Source organism: Vespula pensylvanica, chromosome 1, assembly GCF_014466175.1.
Source record: "Vespula pensylvanica isolate Volc-1 chromosome 1, ASM1446617v1, whole genome shotgun sequence".
NCBI lineage: Eukaryota > Metazoa > Arthropoda > Insecta > Hymenoptera > Vespidae > Vespula > Vespula pensylvanica.
This window is the reverse complement of record NC_057685.1, coordinates 2,346,729-2,358,165: the sequence shown is the minus strand read 5'-3', so window position 1 is coordinate 2,358,165 and position 11,437 is coordinate 2,346,729. Positions and strand designations below refer to the sequence as shown.

Below are 11,437 nucleotides of genomic sequence, written 5' to 3'. Positions count from 1 at the left end.
TCTCTCTCTCTCTCTCTCTCTCTCTCTCTCTCTCTCTCTCTCTCTCTATTCTACATATAGATATCTCGCCCTCTCTCAATATCGTCAATGAGCCCGATTCACTTCCTGCTTTTTTCGTCGGTCTTTGTCTCTTTTTCTCTATTTTCAAAACTTGTCTATGTCTTCATTTCCTACTTGCACTTTTGCTCACTTTCTTTCTATCTTTCTTTCTTTCTTTCTTTCTTTATATCTATCTTTCTTTTTTTTACTCTTGTCGCGTGAAATCCAGATCGATTGTCTTTCTTCGAACCTATACAATTCTTCATACTAGATGGACAAAACGTATGAGCGATGATAAAGGGTATAAATAAATAAAAGTGATAATGATATAGGAATGTTTTCTAAACTCTAAAAATGTCATTGTCCGTTATAAAAGAAATCGAGATTGATGATGGAAGGAAATAGCAAATATATATATATGTGTGTGTGTGTGTGTGTGTGTGTGTGTGTGTGTGTGTGTGTGTGTGTGTGTGTGTGTGTGTGTGTGTGTGTGTGTGTGTGTGTGTGTAAAAGAAATGAAAAGGAAAGAAAAAAATATTGTTTGCATAAGAAAGAAATATGAAGAAAAATTCAACGAGGAAGCTATTATGAACATGTCGTTAAGGTAATCGGTTAGCACGATTAACTACTGCGATTTCCTTGTTGCTAAGTAGAAGAAAATTTTCGCACGGTCCCTCACCGAATACTTTTTACGACGATTTAGTAACAGAAGGAATAACGAGGCGGTTGCATTTTTGACGCTGAACATGGCCACGCGAGTTAGCTATTGCGAAATAGGACTCCGCACGTCGTACAAGACGGAGTAAACGAGTCCGACGTAATTGTCGGCCTTTATGGTTCGTACACGTTGAAATTCCATACCGAGTAAGGAGCTTTTTCTTGGATTCCAATACATAATTGATCCGGTTCGTGGTCAATGAATCAGTGACTTTCCATAAGCGGTTTATTAGACGATTTATTATATAAATGTCTAATTTAATAAATCGAACGCGAAGACGTTCCTACTTTAACTTTTATCGAGATAGCGTCATTACTTACATTTGATTTTTTTCTATCTTTTTTTTATATATATAATCAAATTAATTATCAAAAAAAAAAAGCAATGAAAAACTTATACAATAATTAATAAGATAATACGAGATAAGATATATTCCTTAAGTTTCTTGTCGACGTATTTATTCTTCATTTTTTGTTTTTTATTTTTGAATAATTAAAATTAAAATTATTAAATGTTATTATAACGAAAGCGAATGTACATCTATATAGGATACATGTATTTGTACCATCTGAATAGACACACACATACACACGCTCGTCAAACGGGATCGTATTGTTAGCACTTGTAAATACGTTAGTTGGAGCCCTCGTCCCAGACACACCACGAGAACCTGCTGTATACCACTCTCCTTCGCCACTCGCTGCCATACTCTCGAGTCTCGATCCCCTTTCGAAGAAAATACTCGGGTTATTCTACCCTTTCGTAGAAAGATGTTTGGAATGAAATCACCATCTTGATCCTTTCCCACTTATCACATAATATATAAGTCGATCGAATCCGTCAAAACATATTGCCTCTGATAAAGTCAAACAAATCGACGTTAATCCTATTTCAATCCGACTTTACAAAATGATAATTTCATAACAGATTTTCTCGAAGAAAACACCGAAGAGAAAAGAAGGAAAAGCAAAAAAGATTAAAAAATTACAAATGGCGGAGTTAGGAAATGACGATAACGACAAAAAAAGCAAGCAAGAAAGCAAGCAAGCAAGCAAGAAAGAAAGAAAGAAAGAAAGAAAGAAAGAAAGAAAGAAGGAAAGAAAAAAAGAAAAAACCCCTGAAAACCATCGAAGTCGTCGAGGAATCGGAAGAACGAAGAACACGAGAGAAAGAGAAAAAGAGAGAGAGAGAGAGAAAGAAAGACTATATATCGTGGTACACGGAATACCGGGAACTCGAGTTGTTCGAGAATAAAAGAGTAATTTTCCGGGTGGTGAGACGCCGATAATGGGGTTGCAGACTGCCGAGTCGACTGAAAAGTGATTAAGCACACATGACGGAGCCCGCGGACTTGCCAGGATATTACGAGCCACCCCTTTCGAACCATCCTCTCCCCCTTCGCGTATACACACCCTCTCTCTCTCTCTCTTTGTCTCGTTCTCTCTCTCTTTCATTCCTACTACCATCCCATCCGCAATTCGTACTACCTACTCTCATCTCCTTTCGTGTACGTCGTATTAAACGGATAGCCCAACCTCTCCTCTCCTCTCCTCTCCTCTTCTCTGCTCAATCTTCCTCATCTACCTTCTACAGGCACTTCCTTCCGGCTAACCTTTCTTACCCTTCCCCTTCCCTTTTACCATCGCACCGATTACATTCACTCATCCCGAATTCGAATTAGGCTCATACAACGCTTAACCCAGCTAATCGATCGTAACGTCGCAATACGATTCTTTTATTTCCTTACGATTCTTATTAGCCGAACTATTCGTTTCCTCGATAGCGTTTACAGGATCCTATTATTCGATGTTGCTGTTACTGTTCCTCCTCCTCCTCCTCCTCCTCCTCCTCCTCTTTGTACTTGAATAATAGAAATTACTCGTGCGTCGTAATTTCGTTGGAAAAAGAAAGGAAATGAATAAGGGTTGGTAGGGGGTATGAGGGGGAGAGGGATGGGTTAGGAGTAAAGAAGTAAAAGGTTAACGATCGGTGAAAAAATAAATCGGTGAAACGAGCGGAAGAGGTAGAGGTTCGTGAATTAGGTTCATTCGCGATCGGGTTCGATTGCTTCGTTCCTTTTCTTCTATCTCTTTTTTTTTTCTTTTTTGTTTCTTTGTTTTCTCTTACGTCGAAAATTACGTCGAATGACGCGAGGAAGGAAATACAAGGTTAAAAGAAAAGAAACGGATGAAATTTTTGGGGAGAGTAATAGAGTACGGGTAGAGGGTAACTAACGCGGATGGGATCGCAGAAATAGAAAATTAGTTCTATCGTGGAGAACCACGCGTTGACAAACTTTGCTAGTTCCTACGTGCTTCGAAAAGGGACAGTTAGGTCGCGAATGATCTTAGGGATGCTCGGCACGTGCCCATCGCCCAGAGAAAATACATACACCGATTCCTGTATACGCGTCTAACTTATTTCTTCCACTGTATTGTCGAATTTCTTAAACCGTGATTGCATTGATCTTATTTATTATTTTCTCTCTCTCTCTCTCTCTTTTTTTTTTTTTTTTGAGAACGGCGACGAGAGGGTAGGTTTGTTTTTTTTTCTTTCCTTTCTTTCTTTTCTTTTTTTTATCGGATATCCGAACATGCGTTTGATAAAAAGATATATACGTTAAGTACCTACGTGGTCTGTCAAAAGAGTTAATTTCTTTTTTATTCGAATATAAAACGAAGTTATATTTTAGATATTATTGAACTGTTAATCGAAAGTTGATTCGTCTTTAAAAATTTCACTTTTCATTTACACTTTTTTTTTTTTTTTTTTTTTTGATAAAATAATAACTAAATAAGCCATTTGCTTCTCGCTTCAATGAGAAAAAAAAATGAAAAGAAAAAATATATGTTACCTACAACTCCCAATTCGTCATTTTACGATTCGTTAATTTGTTCTAAGTTTTCTGCCATCTCTCTCTTTCCCTCTCGGTCACCTAATAATTTTACTTCTGTTTCTTTATTTCATTTATTTATTTATTTATTTATTTTTTTGTATCTAAATTAATTTCATACATCAAATTAATTTCAGACTTGTCGGCGACATTTCATTACGATAAAATAACTTTGAAATATCGTTAAAAAAAAAAAAAAAAAAAAAAAAAAAAATGCTCGTTAACTAAGCGAGAATAAAACTAGTTGGAAAATTCTCTGGAAATGGATCAGAGACACGAAGCGAAGATAATTAGAAATCTTTTCGGATTTTTATCTACCTTGATAAGTACAACGAAACGACTAATTGCGATCTAACAAAGTAGTATTTGAAAATCGAGAGTGGCTCTATCGTGGAAAACCACACGTTGACCGACTTTGCGAGTGATGAGGGGTTGAAGGAGATAGGGAAGAGAAATGAAAGAGAAAAAGAGAGACAGAGAGAGAGAGAGAGAGAGAGAGAGAGAGAGAGACAAAAAAAGAATAAAAAAGAGATAGAAAAGAGGACTAGCCCGGGGCTCGAACGTACGATCACGAAACGTAAAAAAGACGAAGGAGAAGTGGACTGAAGGACTGGAAATTGTCCATCCAATCCAACGTTGTTGGTGATAGGGTGAATGGGTGGATGAATGGGTGAGTGGGTGGTAGGTTGGTTGGTTCGTTGGTTGGTTGGTTGGATGGATGAGGGGTTGAAAAGTGGGTAGAGACCTCGTATTGGCCTCGTCAAGCGGTTTCAGGCTCGCCGATACTTCGGGCGCTTCTCTTCGTCGACCCTTATGAAGCCAATCACGCTTTACCTCCCACAAAGGAGTTCCACTCGTGTCAACCTTCTGCGACTACCTCCGTGTCACGTATTATTAATTCTCTTAGATAACTTCGAGAGAAATAGAAAAGAGAGACTTGTACGTTCGAAACCGTGAATAGGTATTTTTTTCACGAACGTTTTAAAACAAAGGAATCGTTTGTTTCGATCGATCGATAAACAATTTTTTTACAGTCCTAATTCTTTTCTAATTATTTCTACTTTTCTCTCTCTCTCTCTCTCTCTCTTTCTTTCTTTTTTTTTTAAATTGTACAAAAATTCTCGTTATCGCGAAAACAACCCTCGAAGTACGATCGAAGTAGGAAACAACGTTTACGTAAGTGTAAGTTTGCCGTGTGTTACTGTGTATTTGTATGCGTGTCCGTGTGTATGCGTTTCGACGTAGATATATACGTATCGCGTTTAAGGGGCTTGGTCTTGCATGCAGATTTACCTCCTAAGGATAAGGATCTGCGTGCAAGGTGGTGCGTGCTCGTCGAAAGTCCTACGGTTTTACTACTTACGGCGATTTAATTCGTTATCGTCGTGTTTTCTTCCACGATGGTGGAGAACACGTACGAAGAGTGCTGAGAAATATCTTTAAACGTGTAGGTACTCCTGCGTCAGATTGGCTCGTGATCGTCTGTAGAGTTTTTAATTATTAGTCGAAACTTTTTGAAGAGTTTTGCTGTATGGATCGGTCTTATGTAATCTTTTCCTTTCCTTTCCTTTTTTTTTTTGTTTTTCTTACGGTAACTTTTTTAAGAATAAAAGTTTATTTGTCAAAGTAAAAAAAAAATAATAATAATAATAATTCATATATATATATAATACTGCACGTAAGGAGAAAGAAATAGGAAGAAAAAAAAGGAAAGGAAAAAAATAGACGAACAAAATCGTAAGAAAAAGAAAATTTATGCAACAATTAATCATCGTAAGACGCGTTAAAAGGGAGATAGACGTCTAACACTTACTTACGTTATGCACACATAGAAGAACGAAAGAGAACGTATGCAAGTTTTTTACCCGATTGTTTTCAATTATGTGCCCAACGGTATGTACATTCTCTAACGGGTGTCGAGTACGTTTTCGAGAGGGTGCGGTCTTGTTTCGTACCGTTGGCTGCCGCTAACGTTTTGCCGGAGCTGCCTGCTGATCGATGCCCGCTTGTGTCGGTAGCAGCTCCGTTTCGTGTTTGTACTGTAAACCGAGGCGATATTAAATACATAGACTCCTTTCGTGCAATCGAACCGCTCTTCTTTGATCTCTCTGTAATAATGTTTATTCTGTATCTGTTAATTCGCCCGCACACCATCGTCCTATTTCTGCTACTTTAGTGTGTTGTGTGTATCTACGTTCGTATATACGCGTAGATGTGCTCTCGCGAACGCACAGAAATAGAAAGAGAAAGAGAGAGAGAGAGAGAGAGAGAGAAAGGGAGAGTATTTCGAGATACATGGCGAGACTATGAACCATTCAAATAATAAAAAGTGCTTCTCAGATAATTATTGCCCAAGCTGTTCGTATTTTGTCGATTCGATCTACGAAAACAAAGAAAGTAATGCTCGATTCTCCGTGGATAATTAACGAACTTTTTAATTATCTTCTTGATGTGAGCGTGAGCATGTTCGTGTGTACGTGGATGTGAGTGAGCGAATGTACGTGCGTGTGTGCGCGTATGTGCGAGAAGTTTAAATTGAAAACGTGTTAAAAATCTACTTTTGAAATTTTATTCGAATGACTATAAACGGAAATGAATATATATATATACATATTAGTAAGATTTATATAATGCAAATTTTCATTATGTTCGGTAATGTAAAACCTTGCTCGGAAAATAATATGGAGATTTAATTTAATATTAAATACTTTTTTACAATCAAAGTCTAAAAGATATGAATATTATCTACGAATAAAATCTTAAACTCCGAACGGAAATGATATTATACGTGAAACATAAAATCACTCGTTCGTAATATTTCATAAGAAATCGAGATTTCTTATATATACTTTACATACATACATACATACATACATATATATATATATATATATATATATATATATAATTTATTTTTTTTATGTTTCAGGTCTGACTAGGGCACCGATGTATCCCTTTTCGACAGGCCAATATCCATATCCCATGCTTAGCCCGGAAATGACGCAAGTCGCCGCTTCTTGGTACGTAGAACACGTTAAAAAAGAAAAAAGAAAAGAAAGGAATACATCATCGATAAATTTGATTAATTCCGTTTCAGAAATCCCTAGCGACCTTATCTGTCCAACGAGTTCTTCTTTTTTTTTCTTTTTTTAACTAACATCAAAACAATTTTTAATATTTTCGATTTTAATCGGTTCCATACTAACCCAAAAAAAAAAAAAAAAAAAAGAAAAAGAAGAAGATAGAAAAGACAATTTTTATTATCTATGAAATAACTCGTAACGAATGAATCCAGATCATCTTTCTTTTCTGCAATAGAAATTATACTGATAACGGTACTGTAATAATGAATCTCTCTTTCTCTCCCTTTTTCTCTCTCATTCCAATACAGAATTTCCTTTCAACCGAACGAGATGCTCGTGTTCAGAATTTAAGAGGTGAATACCGAAAAAATATGAAGCGAAAAAAAACAGAGAAAAAAGAAAAAAAATACGTAAAAAAAGGGAGAGAGAGAAAGAGAGAGAAAGAGAGAGAAAGAGAATAAGTCCGGGGTAGCCGAACGAGAGCTGATTTTTCGGAAGCTTCGGACATAAATAGAGCGGTCCGCCAGTAAATAGCGCGAGGCGAGCTATTGAAAACTGGTTCGATGTTCTAAACGAGCCAGGAACAAATACGAAAGAGTCAAAAAGAGAGAGAAAAAGAGAGAGAGAGAGAGAGAGAGAAAGAGAGAGTGGTACGCATTCGGGGCTAACTCTACTTTCGCAATACCTTTTTCGAGAAAATCTCAACATCATTGGGTGCTGCCGAGAGTGTGCCGGCCGTTTCGGTCAGTCTCGTCGTTCATCCTCTTGGTTCCGGTCTATTAGATCGGATACAGGACGGACAGGGCGGTAGCAGTCCACGATCGTCGATGGGCCGGGCCACCCTCCTCTTTCACGAAAGGCGGCTGCCCGTTCAGAAGCATCGGCCTCGCTCAGAAACTTCGCTCCCTCCTTGTTATTTGCTTTCTGCCCGACCCACCGCAAATTGAGATTTTCCACGGATGATTAGATCTCTTCTCCTCAATTAGGAGATCCCTGTACTACGTTCTCTCTCTCTTTCTCGCTTGCTCGCTCACTCGTTCGTCTTCTCTCTCTTTCTCTCCCTCTCTCTCCGTCTTTTTTTTTCTTTTTTTTTTCTTTTCTTCTTCTTCTTTTTCTTCTTCTTCTTCTTCTTCTTCTTGTTCCCTCTTCAGTACCCCTCGTGCCAACAATAAAATCGTCGCTAAAGAGATAATAAACCCGAAGGACTCTATTATTCCTCTTTTGGTCGCCAGTGATTTCTTTTTTTAATCTTTTTAAAGGATCCTCGGAAGGAAACTCGTATTACGTTCTACCTAAGAAACGATGTCAATTTTGAGAAACGATTGATTTCAGGCATACCCCAAGCATGTACCCTATTTCACCAGCGAGTGCTGGCTTTCGAAGTCCTTATCCAACGAGTTTACCGATAACGAGTTCGAGTTTACCAAGGTTAGTATGGGATATGACGTTTGAATGAATTTTTATTCTTTCACAGGAATATATATGTATAGATATATATATTTTTTTTTTGTTTTCTTTCGAACGACAAATAAGTCGATCGAATATTCACTTATAAACTAAACCGATACCAGGATATGACAATCGTACGATTATTTTCAGTGATCTCTACCGATTTTCGCCGACGGGTCTGATGCCACCGCATCATGGATTGGGTCCTCACGCACACGCATTAGCGTCGCACGCATTGGTGTCGTCAGCGCCGAAAACGGATCATTCTACCCTGGATCACAATCACAGGTTCGTAATAGCAGCGACATCGTTTATTGAAACGATAACAACGAGATTTCTCTCTTCGATACGATTGTTTTTGGAAAATTGATGAAAGCGTCAATCCAACGAATTGATACCTTCGAATTCCTACGTGTTCAATCCTAAAATTTGCGAGGTCAGCACTATATCGTTCCTATACGGACGGTCAAAGGAAAACATTGAACAAGGCGGAAATCCAAGAACGACCAACGAAACAATCAACCGACCGACTGATCAACCCTCTTGATAAAAGAATCATCGACGGAAAACATTCAAACGGGATTGCTCCATCGATACGATACATAAATCAAGTAGAGAGAAAAAGAGAAAGGGAGAAAGAGAGTTACTTCGTCGGGGTGTTAACATCTCGACGGTCGAAGAGGAAGAAATTTCTTTATTTACCCGGTAAAATACGACTTTACCCATCGTTATTTCAGCTGATACAACAGCACCGATCGAAAAAGGACTATGAGTGAGAAGGGTCGCGTATAACCAAACGAGTAACATACTGGTCGGCTGATAAGGAAGTGACGATCGATCCGAAAAGGGGGATGAAACAGAAAGAGAGAAGAGAGAGAGAGAGAGAAAGAGAAAGAGAAAGAGAACAGTTGTAGAAAGAGAGGGTAGTTGTAGGAAGGGTAGGAAAATAGTTTGAACGACGTCCATAGGTGGAAGCACGTGCTGAGATAGAGGTCCAGTCCAAAAGCCCTTCGATTTGTCTCTCTTGCACTCTCTCTTTCTCTCTCTCTCTCTCTCTCTCTCTCTCGCTCTCTCTCGCTCTTTCTCGCTCTCGCTCTCTTTCATCCCTTCATCGTCGTCAACACGAGGGCTCGCGTATATTACATTTATCGAATGGCTCTCTCTCTCTTTCTCTTTCTCTCCTTTCTCTCTCTTTCTCTCTTCCCCGCACCGCAGAGCGTCTGCGCTGCCGACTCTGTCGACTGCCGACGCTGCCACCACCGACGCCGCCGTCGCCGCGTGATGTATTGATCATTACACTCTTAAACAGATTTCTAATTTGCATTAGTAGTACCCGGGCGATCGCGGCCTAGGCTGACGGTGTGTACACACAAGCTTCCGCATGCTTCTCGTACACGCGTCTTCTTCCGTCTTCTTTGACATGGAAGAAAGAGAGAAAGAGAAAGAGAGAGAGAAAGAAAGATATAGGGAGATGCAAAAAGGCAATCCAATAGTTCGACGTTGGTGAAACTCGCGATACTCCCGCGATACAAAGACGCGTGACGCGTTAAAGAGGAAAATTCGTCTGTACGGTTCGGCGAGCAGCTCGTCGTAGTTTGCTTTTGATCTCTCTTTCAGCTAAACAGAGAGATAAAGAGACAGAGAGAAAAAGAGAGAGAGAAAGAGAGAGATATATTGAAAGAGAGAGAGAAAGAGAAAGAGAGAGATATTGAAAGAGATAAAGAGAGAAAGAGAGAGATATTAAAAGAGATAGAGAAAGAGAGAGAGAAAGAGAGAGATTGAAAGAAATATAGAAAAGGAAGAAGAGGACGAGGATCGAATGAGTCTCTCTTATACTTTGAAACCCTCGTCTTGGAACAAAGGCTGATGTTGTTGGGATTCCTTCGGCGAGACGAGATCGTCGTTCATCGGCGTTGCACGAAGCAGAGACGATCGGACCCCTTCGGACACTATCGGCAGGAACGCGACAGCAGCACCTTGACCCTCGACCTCGATCCGTTCATAAACCTCGTCGCGGCGCAAGTGGGACGACCCAGCCACGCGAGATCGCCAAGATCGACGGTAGCGCCTCGTGGTGGCCCGCCAAAAGGGCAAAGAAAAAGGGTTTGCGATTGAGAATAGAAAAAAGAGAGAGAGAGAGAGAGAGAGAGAGAGAAAGAAAGAGAGATGGAGTGAAAGAGGTGATAGGATTTCAAACGAGAGAAGAAAAACTCTATAGAGAAAGAAAGAGAGACAATATAAAAGGCATATAAAGACGGTGTGTGTATATGCGATCTTTATCATCCCGTTTTAACTGAACAAACCAGTAGTATAGAGAATGAAACAGAGAGAGAAAGAGAGAGAGAGAGAGACAAAGAGATAGATAGGTAGATAAAGAAGGAGACAGAGAGAATCGGCGATGATGGCTCGTGCTGCGAGCACCCTTCTTCCCCTCCTCCTCTCTTACTCTTCTCCACCACCTCCTTCTCCCACTGTCGCGGATAATCAATCGTCGTAACACCGGTCGGCGATTCCACCACGACGCCAGGAACGACGCGTTTCGAGGAAAGAGCGAGAGAGATACGAGAGAGAGAGAGAGAGAGAGAGAGAGAAGAGAGAAATATATAGGGTGATCGAAAGGGAGAGGGGAGAGAGAAAGTGAGATAGATAGATAGAACGAGAGAGAGAGAGAGAGAGAGGGATATGGAAGACAGAATGGGAAAATCGGGAGAGTGAGAAAGAGAGAGAAAGAGAAGCAAGCAGAGGGGAGGAATACGAGAGAGATATAGAAAACAGACGGTCGTCGGATGCCGCCCCCGGAGACATTTTATCGTACGAATCGTAGGACGACGAATCGTCGAACGGCAGCGCGAGACACGCGTGCCATCAGCGTCGGGAGTAATACTGAATGTTTGGAAGCAATGGAGTCCTCGGTGGAAAATCGGAACGCCGAAAAAATCGGAGGAACTGTTGCAAGTAGATCGGTGCTACGTTGATAGTCGTGGACTCCTTCGACGGGGTGAGTTTCAAAACGGAGGAGTGAAAGGGAGAAAGAGAGAGAGAGAGAGAGAGAGAGAGAGAGAGAGAGAGAGAGAGAGATAAAAGAACGATGGAGTGGTATACGCGCGGCGGGGATACCCGCGAAGGGTGGAAACTCGTGATCGTTATTCAGAGTGTAGCGTAAATACTAAGAGGAGTAGCAGTCTCTTCGATAGTGAATTTTGTGAGAAGGTGGCGGAGGTGGTGGTGGCGGCGGTGGTGGTGGTGGTGGTGGTG

At 40.2% G+C, this 11,437-nt stretch overlaps 1 protein-coding gene across 1 annotated transcript in view; it reads left to right on the top strand.

The window, feature by feature from the left end:
- The window catches only part of LOC122627622 (protein pangolin, isoforms A/H/I/S-like), a 243,447-nt gene that overhangs the window by 215,766 nt on the left and 16,244 nt on the right, over positions 1-11,437 (top strand). Inside the window, 3 exon segments of the mRNA XM_043808892.1 lie at positions 6,580-6,670; positions 8,066-8,161; positions 8,333-8,470. Of these exon segments, the coding sequence (XP_043664827.1) occupies positions 6,580-6,670; positions 8,066-8,161; positions 8,333-8,470 (325 nt within the window).